The sequence below is a fragment of the Neomonachus schauinslandi genome, chromosome 13, assembly GCF_002201575.2.
Source record: "Neomonachus schauinslandi chromosome 13, ASM220157v2, whole genome shotgun sequence".
NCBI lineage: Eukaryota > Metazoa > Chordata > Mammalia > Carnivora > Phocidae > Neomonachus > Neomonachus schauinslandi.
Window position 1 is genome coordinate 73,065,080 of NC_058415.1, and position 17,152 is coordinate 73,082,231.

Here is a 17,152-nt window from a genome sequence, read left to right on the forward strand (position 1 = left end):
ATCCCAGGGTCCTGGGATCGAGTCCCGCATCGGGCTCCCTGCTCTGCAGGGAGCCTGCTTCTCCCTCTCCCACTCCCCCTGCTTGTGTTCCCTCTCTCGCTGTGTCTCTCTCTGTCAAATAAATAAATAAAATCTTTAAAAAAAAAAAAAAAAAAAAAAAAGATCCCCCTAAACCTATGTGAAACTCTGCCCCCACTGCTGTTAAAATACTGCTTCACCGTATGAGTAGGTGAGTGGTTATTTTTGAAGATATGTGGTGGATGTAGCTTCTACCACTTCCCCCAGAAGGCATTGTGGTCCCCATTATCCAGAAGCATGGCATTCCTACTATGGGGTGAAGTCAGGTGATGTTATGATGTTAGCTATAATATAGGTTTATAGAGATTTTAAAGAACTGTAACAGTGTTGTGTTTAAAAGAGAGCATGCTTTGGTGAGTGAATGCCCAAGGAAATAACATCTTACTATAGTGAGCTCTTGGCTACAGTTGTTACTGAGTCAGTAATACCAGTGATTGTCTTAATTACCCACCAAGTCTTACTTAGTTTCTCTTCTCCCTTTAGAGTACCTTGTAGAGCTGCGAGAATATGGGCCTGTGTACTCCACGTGGAGTGCATTAGAGGGGGGGCTGGCTGAGCCACTGGAGGGTGTGTCAGCTTGCATTGGCAGCTGCTCGACGGCCTTGGAAGAGCTGACCGATGACATGACAGAAGACTTCCTACCTGTGCTCAGGGAATATATTTTATACTCTGACTCTATGAAGGTAAGCTGGCTCACTCCTTGTGCACTTAAGTAGGTTCCTTGTTTTAGTCATTTTCAAAAAGTAATTTATTGTTGCCTATTTGCACATGGAATAGGCTTCCTTCTTCCTGGGTGGGCAGGATCACACATGTGGTCTGATCTCATAGGCATATAAATAGAACACATAGTGAACCACATATGTGAATTAAATGAAGAAAAATAGTGTGGGAGAAACTCTTAACGTTCTCTAAGAGTTCATGGAGGTATAACATCTACTAAACAAGACCAGGATGCTGTGAAAAGAGAACATTTGGATGATTAGAGCTCTTGGAAGTTAAAATCTGATATGCTGAGATGAAATTGAAGAGTAAAGTTGAAAGGTGAGGTTGAGGAAATCTTGGAAAGTACAATAAGGAAACCAAGTAGTTGGAAAGTAGAACAAAAATGCAAAAATACTGAAAATGTGGAAGAATGATAAGAGACATAGAGGATTACTTGCAAAGGTTCAGCATCTGTCTGATAAGAGTCCCTGAGAGAACAGCAAAGACTGATGGAAGGAACTTATGAAAAAAATAATACAAGAAAATCTTCCAGAGCTAAAGGATGTGAGTTTTCAGATTAATAGGACATGCTAATTGACCAGCAAAAGGAATGAAGAGCCAACCCACAGCATATCACTGTAAAATTTTAGAACGAAAGTTACAAGATTTTTAAAGGCTTTTAAAGAAAGAGGGAGAGGGAGGAGACGTACAAATGGAATAAGAATCAGAATGGCTTTGATCTAGCAGCAATGGATGAGAAAAGACAGGAGCCGTGAGGACAAATGATTTCCAACCTCACATTCTAAATGCAGAATAAGGATGGGGTCAGATGCTTTAATGCCCACACTAGAAACTGCACTTAGACCCTTTTGAGAGGACAGCTACAGAGACTCCTACAATGTGACACCCATTAGAGAAAAGTGTCAGGCTTCCTGACCAACAGAAAAGGTTATGTTGCTCTGTGTTGAACATCCCAAGTAGCCCCTCTTCCTATTTCCCAAAGGAGACCTCTGATTTATTGATCTGTTTTTGGGGCAGATCTAGGGCACCCCTTTAAGAAGGATTGGCAGGTGAGAAATCTACCACTGAACCACCAATGCCCCTTTAAGAAGGATTGGGGTAAGGATTGACAAGAATCTCTTGGGAGAAATTCATCAGACAACTTTGGGTTGTGAAAATGGAAAACCAGAAAAATCATGGCAATATGAAAATATTCTACACCTTAAGAAGGGGAGTAAAAAGTAATGAATCAGCTAGTTATAAAAACTTAAAAAAAAAAAAAAACCCTTATGGAAAATTTCAAACATACAATAGAAGCAAAGAGAATAATATGACAAACCCCCATATACCCATTACCCGTGTTCCATTTTGTTTCACCGGGTATGAACCTTTTAAGGCTCTTGATAACATGTTAAATTGTGGACAATGGAAAATGTTCCTGCTAGAATGAATCACTGTCTCATGTGTACTCTGTAAAGCTGATAATAAAACACTTTCAAAGACAGGATCGGGTCTGGATCTCACAATGGGCTGGGAAACAGTATGAATTTCCTTATCTGTAAGGTGAAGTGGTGGTAGTCATGGTGATGATAAGGCTAAAACTCACCATGTGACATCATTAGCCTGAGGCAGTTTTATTGGTAATTATTGGAACTGAGACTGAAAACCACAGCCCCTGATTTCCATAAACTTCCTACTCATTTTCCTATATTACATTGGGTTTATTTGTTTTGTTTTTTAATGAAACCTATACATGGCGTATTTAATTCTATGGCTGAAACAAGTGTAGAAAGGCATTCTGGGGCTGGGGGGTGGGTGGAATGGGTGAGGGAAGTCAAAAGGTATGAATTTCCAGTTATAAGTAATAAGTAAGTCCTGGGCTGTCATGCACAGCATGGTGATTATAGTTAATAATGTATTATATATTTGAAAGTTGCTAGGAGAGTAGTTCTTAAAGTTCTTATCAAAGAAAAATGTATAACCGTGTGTGGTGATGGATGTTAACTAGTCTATGGTGATCATTTCACAATATGTACAAAAAAAAAAGGCATCCTTACTTGTTTAAAACAAGCCAGAATATTTTGCTTTATATATATAAAGTTAATAGTATCTATTTTTGTGAACAAAAATAAAATTTTACAGTCCCTGGGGTATCTTTGAATTTGTCTCTTAATAGAGACACAGCCTTCATCAAAAATTCTCCCTTAACCTTGCCAGACTGAAAATCTGATACATACACGTCCTGGGATATTACAATACAAATTACTTTGTTCTTGCACGTGGCAGGTATGTTAGTACTTAATATATATTTGTACTTGAAGCAGGATTTGAAATTATCATTTAGCTAAGGTTTATCTGGCATCTTTATTAAGATATTATTCTACAGTGAGGCATAAGCTTATGTGAGTAATTGAAGTTCTACACCAAAGAAACACTTGTTTGTTTGCTCTCTTTCTTCACCCCGTGTGAGGCATATGTATTGAGTTTCTTGTTCACTAAGCCTGAATAAACATTAATCAGGTTAATCAGGCTGGGAGAATGGGAGTGTATACAGTATTTCCTGGGAAAGGCATAGAAAGGAGGAAGTGTTGACTCTGCCCCATTGGTGAGCTGGGCTAAGCCTGGTTAGAAAGAAACAAGGTCTACCCACTCCCATTCTTCCCAAAGGGAAAATGTCTCTGCAGAGAGGTCTGGGTAGGACAGGAGTGACTTGATGACAGAGCCAGGACTGCGTGGGTCCATGATCTCCAGTATATTCTCCATGCAAGGCTGAACTAACGTTCAACTATTTCATATTCCTAATGATGATTGAGGTCTGCGTGGCCAGGTCCAAAGACACTGGGAGAGGGGGATAGGTGTCTTAAGTGGCTCCCCTGCCTTTGCCTTGTAATACTGCGGCTCTGTAAGAATTCTTAGCTGAATTCTATTCCTCTGAGAGAGTCGTATAGTTCCATTTCCAAAGTAACTTTCTGATTTGGGGGGTAGGTGGGATCGACTTTGCTGTTTAGTATGAAAACGAAACATACAGTAGAGAGCTTGCTGAAGGCCTGGCTGTGACATGGTCAGTATCGACTGCTGGATGGTCTTCTGAACTGAGCAAGTCCTTCCAGTTATGTTTTGGTGGGGAGGTTTTGGTGTGGTGACGTTTTATCAGTCTACTCGGTTATGGCTTGAGTGGACTAAAGTGAGTATTCATCCTCATCGTTTGGAACGAGAGGCCTGCGCCTTAGGAATTTGAAGTAGTTGTGGGTCAGCCGAGCCCTGCATGGAGAAAATGCTGGAGATCATCGAAGCCCTCTCCTAATGGGGCTAAAGTTAGGGTTCCTCTCTTAAGTTCAAAACGGTCTCTCGAGTGACTTCATCTCCTCGATCTAGATCATCTTGTCTATCTTTTTTTTTTAAAGATTTTATTTATTTATTTGAGAGAGAGAGACACAGCGAGAGAGGGAACACAAGCAGGGGGAGTGGGAGAGGGAGAAGCAGGCTCCCCGCAGAGCAGGGAGCCCGATGTGGGACTCGATTCCAGGACCCTGGGATCATGACCTGAGCAGAAGGCAGTCGCTCAACTGACTGAGCCACCCAGGCGCCCTCATCTTGTCTGTCTTGCTCATTGTATAGATGAAGAAATAGAGCCCCATCGGTAAATCTTGTCTTTGTCCCATGGCCATAGTTGTAATGAGCAGTCACCTTGTACCTGTGTCTTTACTCTTGGCCAAAAAGCAAACCAGATCAGTTCCTGTTTTTCAAGGCTGAGTCTCAAACTGTCTCTCTTTAAATGCACTTGTGCCTGGGTATGCTCTGTTCCCTTTGGAGGTAGAAAGAAAGCACAGAAAAAGTAGAGTTGTCATCAGGCCATGTGGGACACATGAACAAGGTTCGGTGAACAATGAGGATAGCTTGTACTAGAAAGATGGTTGAGGTCATGTATTTCAAGGATGCTGAGGAGAGAGAGTGAACAGCATGTGAGAGGGAGAGGTACCAAAGTTACCCTCAGGCCCAGGACTCAAGTTAAACACCCCGAAGACATGTGCACATGAGCCCTTATATGGGATTTCACATCCTATAGACTAGGTATGGGGAAAATATAATGAAGATAGTGATGGGCTGGGAGAGAACATCTTAGAGTCCTTACAGATTTCAGGCAGTGCCTTTTGAGTACTGGCATCCTTATGACCAGGACACGAGTAGGAGAAGCTTTAAGAAGGTTAGAGTAGAGTATGGGTTATTTTCATACTGCCTTATTCATAGAAGGTGGTTAGCAAATGTTTAATTGAATTTGACATTGTGGTCAATTTGAAACATTAACAGATATAGAACTACTGCATGTCCCATATCTTGTTATTTTTAAGAGATGGGTTTACCTACAAGGCAAGGAGCATGCTTATCTCAGAGGTCTTGCTGAATGACTAGGGTGGGTTGAATCAGAAGAGGGTGGTAGGGAAAAGCCACACAGAGGAAGTGGCTTCGGTTGGAGACTTGAATATAGGAGTTACCTGTGCAAGGACCAGAGGATTGAGCATTTTAGGCAGAAGGAACCACCGGCGCAAAGGCTCTAAAGCAGAAGTGAGCTTGGTGTCTTTGCAGATCAGAAAGGCCAGTGTGAGTGGAGTCCAATGAGCAAGGGAGCAAGCGGGAAGAGGTGAGGTCAGAGAGATAGGTGGGGGCCAGGACAGGCATAGTAGTAGCATCTTAAAGGCCGTGGTGGTAAGAGTGTGGGTTTTAGTCTTAGGAACAAAAGGGAAGGCATTCGGGTTTATGCAGGGGAATGACAGGATACAGTATTTACTTCAAGAAGATGGCTAGTGTTGCAACAGTGCGGAGAACGGGTTGTAGGGACTGAGAGCGGAGGCAGAGAGACATTTGGGAGACTGTCACAGGGAGCCATGTGGTGGATAACTATGGTGGTAGAGCTTGGGCTACAGTGGTGGATTAGGGTAGATTTTGGAGGAAGGGCCGACCAGACTTGCTGCTATATTAATATGAAATCAGAAAAGGAGGGATTGGTGATGATTCCTGGGTTTTTGGCTTCAGCGACTGGGTGAACAGTGGTTGCTGTTCGTCAGGATGGGGAAGTTCGGGGCAGAAAGTTTGGGCAGTTGGGAATCAAATTGTTTTGGCCATACTGAGTTCAAAAATACCTTTTAGTCATTAAAATAGAGATGTCATGGCAATTGGTTATAAGTTTAGTTCGGAGTGGGAATAGAAATGTGGGAGTTGTTTGTGTATAGATGGTGTTTAACTCCTTGGGAGGGGAGTAGACCATCTAGTGAGGTGAGATCCAGGTAACTAGTCTAGGCCTGGCTCTGAGGCATGACAATATTTAGTGGCCTAGTACCTAACTAGGAGGAGGAACAAGTAGAAAAGGAGACTCAGAAGGATTGGTAGTGTAGTAGGAGAAAAAACGTAGAAGAAGCCAAGAGAAATGTTTTTAGGGTGCCTGGGTAGCTCAGATGGTTAAGCGTCTGCCTTCGGCTCAGGTCATGATCCTGGGGTCCTGGGATTGAGTCCTGCATCAGGATCCCTGCTTCTTGAGCCTGCTTCTCCCTCTGCCTCTGCTTCTCTCTCACATGAATAAATACATAAAATCGTTAAAAAAAAAATGTTTTTAAAAGGGGCATGATCCACAGTGACCGTTGTATTTAATAATATGGAGGTCATTGGTGATTGTGGTTAGAGGTGTGAGATGTGGATGCAGAAGTTTGGTTTTAAAGACATAGTTTGTCTTTGAGTTGGAGATAATTTGAACAATGTTCCGGGATAGCTTTTTCCAAGTATCCGTTATTTGTGGTTTTTTTCCAGCCTGCCCACCTTTTCCTCTATGAGCCACAAGGTGGAGCTAATGAGTCGAGTGACCAGGCTTCAAATTTGCCTTTGAAAACAAAAACAGATTTTCTTTCTCTCTTTTTTTAAAGATTTATTTATTTATTTGAGAGAGAGAGAGAGAGAGCACGAGTGGGGGGCGGGAGGTGGAGGGGCAGAGGGAGAGGGAGAAGCAGACTCCCTGCTGAGCAGGGAGCTCCACGCGAGGGCCGGATCCCAGGACCCCTGAGATCATGACCTGAGCCAAAGGCAGATGCTTAACTGATGAAGCCACCCGGGCGCCCCCAAAACAGAGATTTTCTGGAAGATTGAGTCAGGAGGGGAAAAAAAAGGTCCTCTTTCCTAAACAAAAGTAATTATAGATTGAGGGCATAATTTCTTGGAAAAATGAAGAAGCAGGATGGAGAAATGTACATGATCTCAAATGTTTTTGTTTTTAAAGATTGTATTTATTTTTTTGACAGAGAGAGAGAGCACAAGTAGACAGAGCAGTAGGCAGAGGGAGAGGGAGAAGCAGGCTTCCCACTGAGCAGAGAGCCCGATGCGGGGCTCAATCCCAGGATCCCGGGATCATGACCCGAGCCGAAGGCAGACGCTCAACCGACTGAGCCACCCAGGCGCCCCCATGATCTCAAATGTTTTAAAAAGACAAGTATATAAAAATTAGCAATCTGAGATTCTCAGTGATGGCAGACTAAATATATAAACTCCTTTTTCACGAAACTGCACCAAGATGACGCTAGAATGGTTTATTTGTTTGTTTGTTTGAAGTCGAAGCCTGCAAAGATAAAGAGCAACAGAAGAGGAAACAGTAGTAGACAGTGGGGACTGGAAAGCAAGCCGAGAGGGGATAAGGAACTTAGGGGACTCAAAAAACTGCTTTTGAAGCTGACTGTGAGGGGTGGGGGAGAAACTTGGAGACCTCCTGGTTTACACAGTGGAATCCTTCAGAAAGGTGGAGAATTGACAGCACCAAGTGCCTCTGGGATGGGAGAGCTGAAGAGAAGGATTAGTCAGGAATCTGTTTAAAGAAGAAGTTAGGGCTTCCGGTTCTGACCTCCCTCCTCACACAGGGGCCACTGTCCCTTCTGTCCTCTGGCAGAACTGGAGGCATATTCTCTGGAGGAGGTAAAACAGGGACCCCAGGCACAGTTGAGGTTGAGAGCTAAAATCCTAAAATCAGGATGCTAAGTAGAAGATTACCAAATGCTGAGACTCTTAGTCATCTTCCTCTGCTTGACTTTCTTATATCTTTCCTGCAAGGATTAGAAGAGCCTTTTCTATAAAAATCTAAACAGGCCAAGAGAAGAGATTTGAGGGTACTGATAATGGGGAAGGATCCACAATGAAACGACCCAGCAGGGTCCCTGTAGAGAATTGTCAACAAGCCGTCGATGTGCAAAGAGCTTTCAGTCAGTGTTGCCCTCTTGGATGAGTGGGCAGGCAAGGTCACTGAATATTTAAGAGAAGATTCTAGTATGAGTATCAAGTAAAAACAAAGAAAAAAAAGTATGTTCAATGAAAAACATCATTAAGGGAGACAAAATTTCCAGGAGAAAAAAATCATTAATGTTTTCAGAAAGTGATGTCACAACCATAAAACAAGACTTTTTTGTTATCTAGAGAACAAAGAGATCATGGCAATTAAAACCATGAGAGAAATGAAAAAAAAATTAGAAAAGTTAGAAGAAAAAGTTAAGGAAATTACATGTAAGGTGAAACAAAAAGATAGATGGGAGAATTTGAGAGAAAAAAGTGTGAAAATGAGAGGACCAGACCTCAGTATCCAACATCTAAATAACAGACTGCCAGGAAGAGAAGACACAGAAATGGGGAACATCAAAGAAGTCTATTCAAGAGAAAAAAAGTAGAAGTAAAGACATAAGGTGTCAGTGGTTGTGCCTAGAAGATGAGATTTCCCCCCCCCCCGTATGTTTTTCTTTATTTTCCGAATTATCTGTAACAAATACCTTTTAGAACTAGAGGGAAATGTGTGGTTTTAATATTACCCACACTGCCCTAGAAAATTTAACTCACAGGTGGTCCATTTTTTATAGAATGGAGGTATAAAAGAGCATGTCAAAAGGGGCAACCTAAAAAAAAAGGGGGGGGGGCAACCTAAGTTCAATCATTTAATCAGAAATTATGTCACCAGGACCAAGGTCAGACTCCTGTTCCTGTCTGCAGGAAAATACTGTCCTCGAGGGCCACCCCAAAACAAGCCACAGCGCTATGTTGGGTATTTGATTTTTATTCCCATTCGAACATCTTCATTACTGAGCACTCATTATTCTCCATGAATCCCCCTTGGGTGTTTTGGGCCATCAGCCCCTGGCATATCAGAAGATGAACCATTCTGTTCTGGAGTCCTCTACGCATGGCTGAGCTGTTCCTGCTGCTTTCATCTGCTTCCTCAACCCTCAACCCTAATGTCCCTCTTACAAAAAAGATTTGAAGCTTAGAAACCTTCCAGACTTGAGGTGGCTTTTTGGTGGCTGCTGACCTTTTGCAAAGGGGGCTGGTTTTGGAGCTACTTCTTCCTCATCCTATAAATTTGTGAGCCTCTGGTCTCACTGGTGGAAGATGTGAGCATGAGCTCCGGGGCTGGAGAGGGAATGTTGAGCCTTCCAGCTGATGCTGACCATTGTGGTGTTTTCTTGGAAAAAAGCCAGTATAGAGATTGAAAGCCAAACCACAGAATGTATCTGTGATTTAACTTCCAGACACTGTTGTCTTTGTAGGTCAGTGGTTATTATTAGCTTGTTATTAACAGTTTGGATGGCTGGTATTTTGTTTAACTTTTTTATTATGGAAAAATTGAACCGTCCAGAAGTCGAGTGGAGGTATCACAGTCCCCCACATACCCGTCAGCCAGCTCCAGGAGTTGCCCACTCATGGTCCATTTTCTTCCAGCTCTGCTCCAACCCCCACCGCCTGGGTTATTTTAAAGCAAATCCCAAGCATCAGATCACTTCGTACAAAAATACTTGGTACATATCTCTGAAGTACAAGTGCTCTTTTAAAAAAAGAAGAACCACATTATTTTCACACTTAAAATTTTTTTCTTAAGATTTCCTCAAATATCCAGGTAGCGTCCCTTTCCCCAGTTGTCTCGGACACTGTTTTTGTAGGTGTTTTTTGAAATCATGATCCAAATAAAATCCATACTTTGCTCGATATGTTTCTTAAGTATTTTTAAAAATCCCTCCCCGTCTCTTTTTCCTTGAAATTTATCTGTTAGACAGATGGAGTCATTTTTCCTCTCTACATTTGAAAATAAGGGTAGTGAAGTACCAGATTACTAGGGCCATTTCAAAATCACGATAAAATGTTCTACATTAAGACAAACAAAACCTATGAGAAAAATGTATTTCATGTCTAATTACAAGTCACCTTCTCATCGAGGCTACTTCTGTACAATTCCGCTGTCCTCTAAACCCTTGGCCTTCTATATCTTCCTGTCCTGTTTTCTTTTTCCCTCCTTCACTCAGCCCTACACACAGCTATATTCCCCATATATTAATATATTTTACTGTGTGATACCTTCCTCCTCTCTAGAATGTAAGCTCCACGAAGGCAAGCGTTTTGTGCCTTTTGTTCTCTGCTGGATCCCCAGCACCTGCGTCATGAATGGAGACACATAAAGGCAGGGCAGAAACAGGGTTGAGGATAGCTTGATAGGGAAGCAGCAGAGGGGCACAAAGTAGCCGGGAAAGTATCCCCATGCACTTCGCCTTCTGATTTACATTCTCCACTGGCATCAGAGACCCCTACAGAGTTCTGTGAGCAGCTCAGATGATGACTAGCTTCTGTTTGTCACTCAGGGATGGTGGGACCTCTCTGTAGCTGCTGACCGGGTTCCTTTGCAGTCTCAAGCTCAGGCCCCATCAACCATAGGCTGGTTTGACCAGTTTTATCGACATAGCCTGTGTTGTTTGGGGTACAAGGCTGGTCCTTGCAGATCATCATCAACTGTGTGCAAAGATGCTTTTAACAAGGATGGTAGTCTTAGTTTATTTCGATTCAAAAACCTGTTTCCCAGCCTGCAGCGTGGTTGGGCTCACAGTCAGACTGGGAAACTACATGCTGTCCTGGAACGTGGCAGCAAATGCCTGAGTCACCGCTATGTCGCTAGCGGAGTGGCCTCAGCCAGGTCCCTCCACTGTACCTTAGTGTTCTTGCCTATAAAATGGGGATAATATCCTTTCACTTCTTCAGGCTCCTTGTGAGTCTTTTCTGCTGTCCAGCGAGGTGGGGGATGGTAGTGCAAATCCGCCAGTGGTGTGCATGAGAAGGCAGCATTCTGGCCACTTCAGGTGACGTGGGTGTGGCAGGGGCTGAGGAGTCAGAGGCTGACCTCTCCCCTGGGCCAGGGAGGGCCCAGGCTAACTAGGGGAGGGAGTAGAGCTGAGTCTTGGGGCCCCCTCACCTGCTTTAGGGTGGGGAGAGGAGATGCACCTTATCTGTTCTAGCTGTGTGCAGCTCTCGCCATCCCTACCCTCCCGGGGGCCTTGGCACCCTCAGCAGAGAGTCCTGGAGCAGAACGCAGGACAGGCAGCCCCACGCCGTGCTGACTGGGTTCTGGGGCACTGCTTTGAGAACATTTCTAGCTTTGGTTGCGAGGTTCTTGCCACACTACAGAAAGAGAGTATCCCTAGGACAGCCCAACCCATTCCTAGTGGGGCTACTGTGCTTTTTCCAGTAAGATATGAGGTGTCCCATGATGAGAGTCCACGGGGCAATGATGAGGATCCAGTCAGCCCCTCCCTGCTGTTCCGCTGTGCCCCGGAGAACCCCATCTGTGTCTCCATGGATAGCATTGTGTGTTTGGGTAGAGATTATGATTTTTACTCCTGCAAGTACCAGACTGGTAGATTTAGAATATTTTCTGGGTTCTAGGAAATCCAGAAAGGACCCCTCACTTTTTTTTTTTACTTTATATATCTATGCGCTGTCCAGTATGGTAGCCACTAGCCATAGGTAGCTGTTTAAGTAACAGCTTACTGAATTTTAACTAAATTCAAGTTAGTTAAAACAAAAATTTAAATCCAGTTCCTCAATCACACCCGCCAATTTCAAGAGTTCAGTCAGCAGGTGGGGCCAGTGGCTCCTGCATTAAATGCAGATGACGGAAAGTTTCCACCTCGCAGAGTTCTGTTGAATAGCGCTGCAGGCATTCCTACTCAGAGAAAGACAAGTGGCAAACAAAAGCTACTCTGTTGCACGTTTTTTTTTTCCCCTCGTGTTCTTCACAGGGTAAAACACTTCTCAAAGGAAATACTTACTTCGGAGGAAGACTTGAGGTTCCCTGCATTGACACATTCCATTAGAAGGTTTCCCCCAGGGCGCACTCAACTGTTCAGCCACTCCTCACTTTTTGGCATGTTATCAGGGACACAAGGTGCCCACTGCTTAGCCAAGGAATGGCTCCTTCCTGCCTGACTCCATACTCTGCGGGAAGGTGCCTATGGGAAAAGCATGAGCTTAGCAGCTTTCACAGCACTTTGTGACTCCTGAGTTGGAAAGAAAATTCTTACCACTCTTGATTTGCTGTTCATGCTGCTTATACTAAAAGAAGAAAAAAGAAAGCCTTGGATGAGCGAGATGCTTTCCTAGACTGTGGATCGCATTCTTTTCTGTCTTACGTAGTGGGGTCTCAGTGGCAGGGCCAGCACGAGGTGGGGCAAGGGAGGCACCCAGGGCACAGATTGAGGGAGACGCTCACGCTCCAGTGCCGACCTCTCACTTACAGGGGCCTGGGAGTGATTGTCTCCTTAAATGTTGTGTCCTGGGCACCTGGCTTGCCTCACCTAGCCCTGCTGAGGTTGGCTCTGTTTGAGCTCATTTACCACTCACCCTAGCAGGCTCACCTTGTGCTTCTAGGGATTCTGGACTTGTGCGTAGATGCACCTTTGTGCTATGTCTACACCTCTTCCCTGGCTGGAACCCCTCAGGTAGGGGCGGTATCTCTCTGCTCTTTGGATGCCTGGTCCAGAGTGGGGGGGACAGATGAGCAGCTGATGGATCAGTGAGCAAATCAGTCCACCAGGGATCATCAACTCGGTGAACCAGAGTCAAGAACTCTCCTGACTTAGACTTTTCCATGAACGGTTCAGAGAACATCCTGCCTTGTCACCTGCCAAGCCTCCCATTTCAGCACAGCCGAGTCCTCTCATCAGTGTGGCTGAGGATGGGCACTGTTCCCCCTACTTGTCCTTCCCCAGAGCTTCCGTCACCTTCAGTATCAGGCTGAGTTAATGGTGCCACCCCTACTCCACCCCTGCTTCCTCCAGAGTCCATGTCACGTGTCCTGGGAGCAGGTGGTGGGGCCTGGGTGTGCCAGGACTTGGGGAGGAATGGGGTAAAGAGGCAACTGCCTGGGGCCAGAAGTCTCCTTTGTGAACTCTGTGTGATGTGCTTCCTCTTTCTCTTCCGGCAGAGTGTACTGAAGAAGAGGGACCAAGTGCAAGCAGAGTATGAAGCCAAACTGGAAGCTGTGGCTCTGAGGAAGGAAGACCGCCCCAAGGTCAGGGAGGCCGCCCCGGGAGGGCTGGGCTCCTCAGGGCTGGAGCCATAACTGCCCCGCTGGTGCCAAGTGAAGTCTTGTCCCTAGATCCGTATGATGAAGGTGGTCAGCCCCAGCTGGGCTGTGTTCATGCTGTTACTGTCCTCTGTTCTCTTTGATGTCTTATTTCTGGAACTTTCTAACATGTACTTGGGGTTGAGTTTTCTGCTGTTTCTTCAGGGGTTTTTTTTTGCTTTTGTTTTTTGGAGGTTTTTTTTGGTTTGTTTTTGTTTTGTTTACTTTCAGCTTTGCCATTCAGGGGCAGTTCCTCTCTCTGTAAAATGGGACTGAGGAGAAAGGGGGTAAGAACAGTCTAAGAACCACACAAAAGTGTGGTTTGCTAACTCATCCACAGACTGTTACCGATCCGTGACAAGAAAGGTGTAGAAGCTGAGAGTCAGCAGCTTCATAGCAATTTGGTATTTGTTGAACCTGCAGCAGGAGTGTTGTCAAACTAGCTCATGGGGAGCAAACTGCGTACTCGTTACGCATAGTAGGTCTACAACTTTGTCATACTGGGGGCGGAAAAAAGCCAGCAGACAGTGGTCCTTTGCCACAAAGTTTAAGAAGCACTGACTGAGTGTATGTATTTAAGGGCTCTGGGTCCAGACAGAGGATCCTAAGGTAAGTATGCATCTGTTGTATTGCCCTCTGTCATTTGTTGCCTTTTTCTCCCCAGGATAAAACCAAGATCAAAATAAGATTAATAAAAGCCAGCATGCAAGTGCTTACAAATGTGCTAAGCTCTTTACAGTATCTCACTGATTCCGTACAACAGTCATGTGGTTTGGGTACCATTGTTACTCCCACTGAGAGCTGAGCAAACCGAGGCCCACGACCTCACAGCTAAGTTACCACTATGTTACTGTGCTCCTTTCCTTTTTGTTTGTAATTGGAAGGTGTATCTGTTTTCAGAAAAGGGGTGGGGGCAGGGAATGTTATTAAAAAGGTAAATCGCAGGGGCGCACAGTCCAGGGAAGTGGTTGGACATCAGAGCAGTTTGTCTCCCGCTGCCTTGGTTCTAGCTGCCCCTGCAGCCGTGCCGAGACGCACCTGGAAAGGAGCCCGCTTTGGAAAATTGAAACCCACGCCTCAGAAACGGCACACCTTGACTCCGTATGGTACTTTATATGTATATATATGTGAATTGCTTCATGTGGTCACCACAGCAGTCACCTGGGGCCCAGAGGGAAGGCATTGTTCTTTCCCCATTTCGTGGGCGAGGAATGAGCCACGAAGCAGCTCGGTAAATTGCCTGGCTTTGCGGTTACCCAAGGTCTTCACCCGGCGTGCTGCACGCAGTGGGTGTGCAATACACGTTTGTTGCGTTGGTTCAGGTGTCACCCATAGGGACCTACATGAGAGAGGGGAGGCCATGTACAGCTGCTGGAAAGTCAGGTGGTGGGATAGGGACTCCTGTCCTTGGCCCGGTGTGTGCCGCTGGGACTTGGCACCTCTCGTGCGTTCCTCTCGCCACAGGCTGTTGGCCTGCTTCCGTCCTGTGTGTCACGAGGGGGGCCGTGATGGGGATGCAGCTGTGTGCACGGCCACGCCCTGTCTTGTCTTCCGGCTGCCTGTTCCCTTGACTAGTTCCGAGCCGTTTGTGATATTCTGGAACACGGTGCCATTTAAAGGGACATCAAATACTGTGTTTATATATCTCGAAGTTTCTTTCTGTCTTTTTTTTTTTTTTAAAGTAGGCTCCACGCTGGGCTTGAACTCACGACCCTGAGATCAAGAGTCGGACGCTTAACCGACTGAGCCACCGAGGCGCCCCTTGAAATTTCATTCTAACAATTTCGCTTTCCAACATAAATATAGAAGCCACTTTACCTGGCGAGGGAGGGAGGGAGGGACAGCAAGTTCTGCTGCTGGCCTAGTTTGGGAGATGGAGATCCTGTATTTAAAAGATGTTCTGTCAGCATTCATCCTTGCTCAACACTGAATACAAGCTTTGTCTCAGAGGCTGGTTTGTCATTTAATATATGTTTTGCTCTGTATGGAACAGTTCCTTTGTGAAGACAGGACCTGGAGGTTATGAATAATAGGCCAAACAGAAAGCTGACTGTTCCTTGGCTTGCCGGCTGCCCGAGGGTCGCAGCGCCTCGGAGCGGATGGGGCCGAGCTCCCACATGCCACCCAGCCAAGCTGCTGGGGCTCCTGCCTCGTGGCTGTACACCGCCTACGGGCCTGGGTGACGCCTCTTCTCCTCCCAGTGGGTGTGGAAATCTTCTTGCTGCTGCCGTTTTCACCTTCCTGGAGCATCAACCGTATGACTCCTTCTCTTACCACAGGCGTTCTTAGAAGAGGGGGGCAGGGCTTCTTTCCAGCCAGCGAGTCTAACCAGTAGGTCTAACCATGCCTGCATTCTCTCAGCACGCTGGGGTTAGGCAGTCTTGGTCTTCCCTCTTTCTTCTTTCTGGTGGGATGCTGAGCCACGTCCATGTTAATGTCCCCTTATTTAGCAATTGTGCTTAATTAACAAAACGGGGGCTGTCGCGATGGTTGGTGCCCCAGTGAGTGTGGTCTCACTGGAGCCACGGGTTTTGAATCTGGGGCAGCGGCTACTTTGGTAGGCAGTGGAGGGCTCCATTGGTGGCCCCCCCAAGTGGGTAAGGGTTTGGTTGAAAGAGCACAGGATTTAGACTCAGATGGCCCTGGGTTCAAATCCCAGCTCTGTCCTCCAGCTTGGATTGGTTTGCTCATTAGACCTTGTGGGTTGCATCCACGGGACTGCCGTGAAGGTCGGTGTAGTGTCTGAGGTAGGGACAGAGGCCCCACGGTGGAGCCTCTGCTTCCCATACTAGCTCCACTTGTCTCTGGGAGGAATGCTAACTGCAAACTTTGTTTTCCTGGCTTGTTGCCCTTATGGCTTTTTTTCTTTTTTTTTTAATTCTGCTTTTTTTTTTGGCTGCACTGTTTGGGCATGGTTACCTTGTGTCCTAAAGATTCCCCTGCTTTCCCAGCCCTCCCGAATGCCTGTCCTCCCTAACAACCCATCAGCAGGTAGAGAGACGTCTCTCTCAGACGTCCCAAGTAGCCGAACGTTTTGCTGTGTTTCATTTTGTGTGATTTGGGGCTCCGCTTCCCAGAGCTGCTGTTGGCGAGAGAAGAGCCAGGGTGTCAGCAAGTGGGTCAGGGCAGATTCTTACCCCGAGGACCCAGTGGGCTCCGCTGTCTGTGAGGGGGGCGGGAGCAAGATGGCTCACAGGTTGGCCCCGGGGATGCTGGGAAGGAGAGGATTCTTACCCGAAGACGGGCAGTTTTTACAGGGCTCTGGGCACGTTAACAGCATCTGAGGGACTTAGCAAGCCTGGGGGCTTACCTTGTTTTGAGGCTGAAGTCTTGAAAAGTTGCTCTAAAGGGGGGCGCCTGGGTGGCTCAGTCATTAAGCGTCTGCCTTCGGCTCAGGTCATGATCCCAGGGTCCTGGGATCGAGCCCCGCATCGGGCTCCCTGCTCGGCGGAGAGCCTGCTTCTCCCTCTCCCACTCCCCCTGCTTGTGTTCCCTCTCTCGCAGTCTCTCTCTCTGTCAAATAAATAAATAAAATCTTAAAAAAAAAAAAAAGAAAAGTTGCTCTAAAGAGAGAGGGAAAGGTGATTTCTGTGAAGCCGTGGAGTGGTACCAGAATCTGATCACTTCTCCAAAACCCAGAAGAAAGAAATGGCCTTGTGGGTCTCCACGGCCCTCACTGCGAATTTCACACCGGAGAGGCTGCGTGAGGGGGAAGGAGAGGTGTCCTGTGGCCCCCGCTGCTGACTGCGGCTTGGCTGTGCGCAGGGATGAGGCCGAGAGTCTCACAGAATTTAAAGTTTCGCTTTGGTTTTGGGTTGAGAAAAGTCAGCAGAGCCTGAGGTGGTTTCTTCTCAGGCGAGTAGACCTTCAGCTTGCGTAGACTTGGCTTGCCTCGTTTGAACTTTGAGGTCAGAGAAATTACAGGCACTTAGTGGGCTGCCTTCTGATGCACTTTTCAGGACCCCAGGCTTG

At 46.0% G+C, this 17,152-nt stretch overlaps 1 protein-coding gene across 1 annotated transcript in view; it reads left to right on the plus strand.

Moving 5' to 3' along the window:
- SNX30 (sorting nexin family member 30) overlaps nt 1-17,152 on the plus strand; it is a 106,114-nt gene that overhangs the window by 76,977 nt on the left and 11,985 nt on the right. The window contains exons 6-7 of the mRNA XM_021691388.1: nt 562-761; nt 13,040-13,126. Coding sequence (XP_021547063.1) covers nt 562-761; nt 13,040-13,126 — 287 coding nt within the window. The remainder of the gene's footprint in view (nt 1-561; nt 762-13,039; nt 13,127-17,152) is intronic.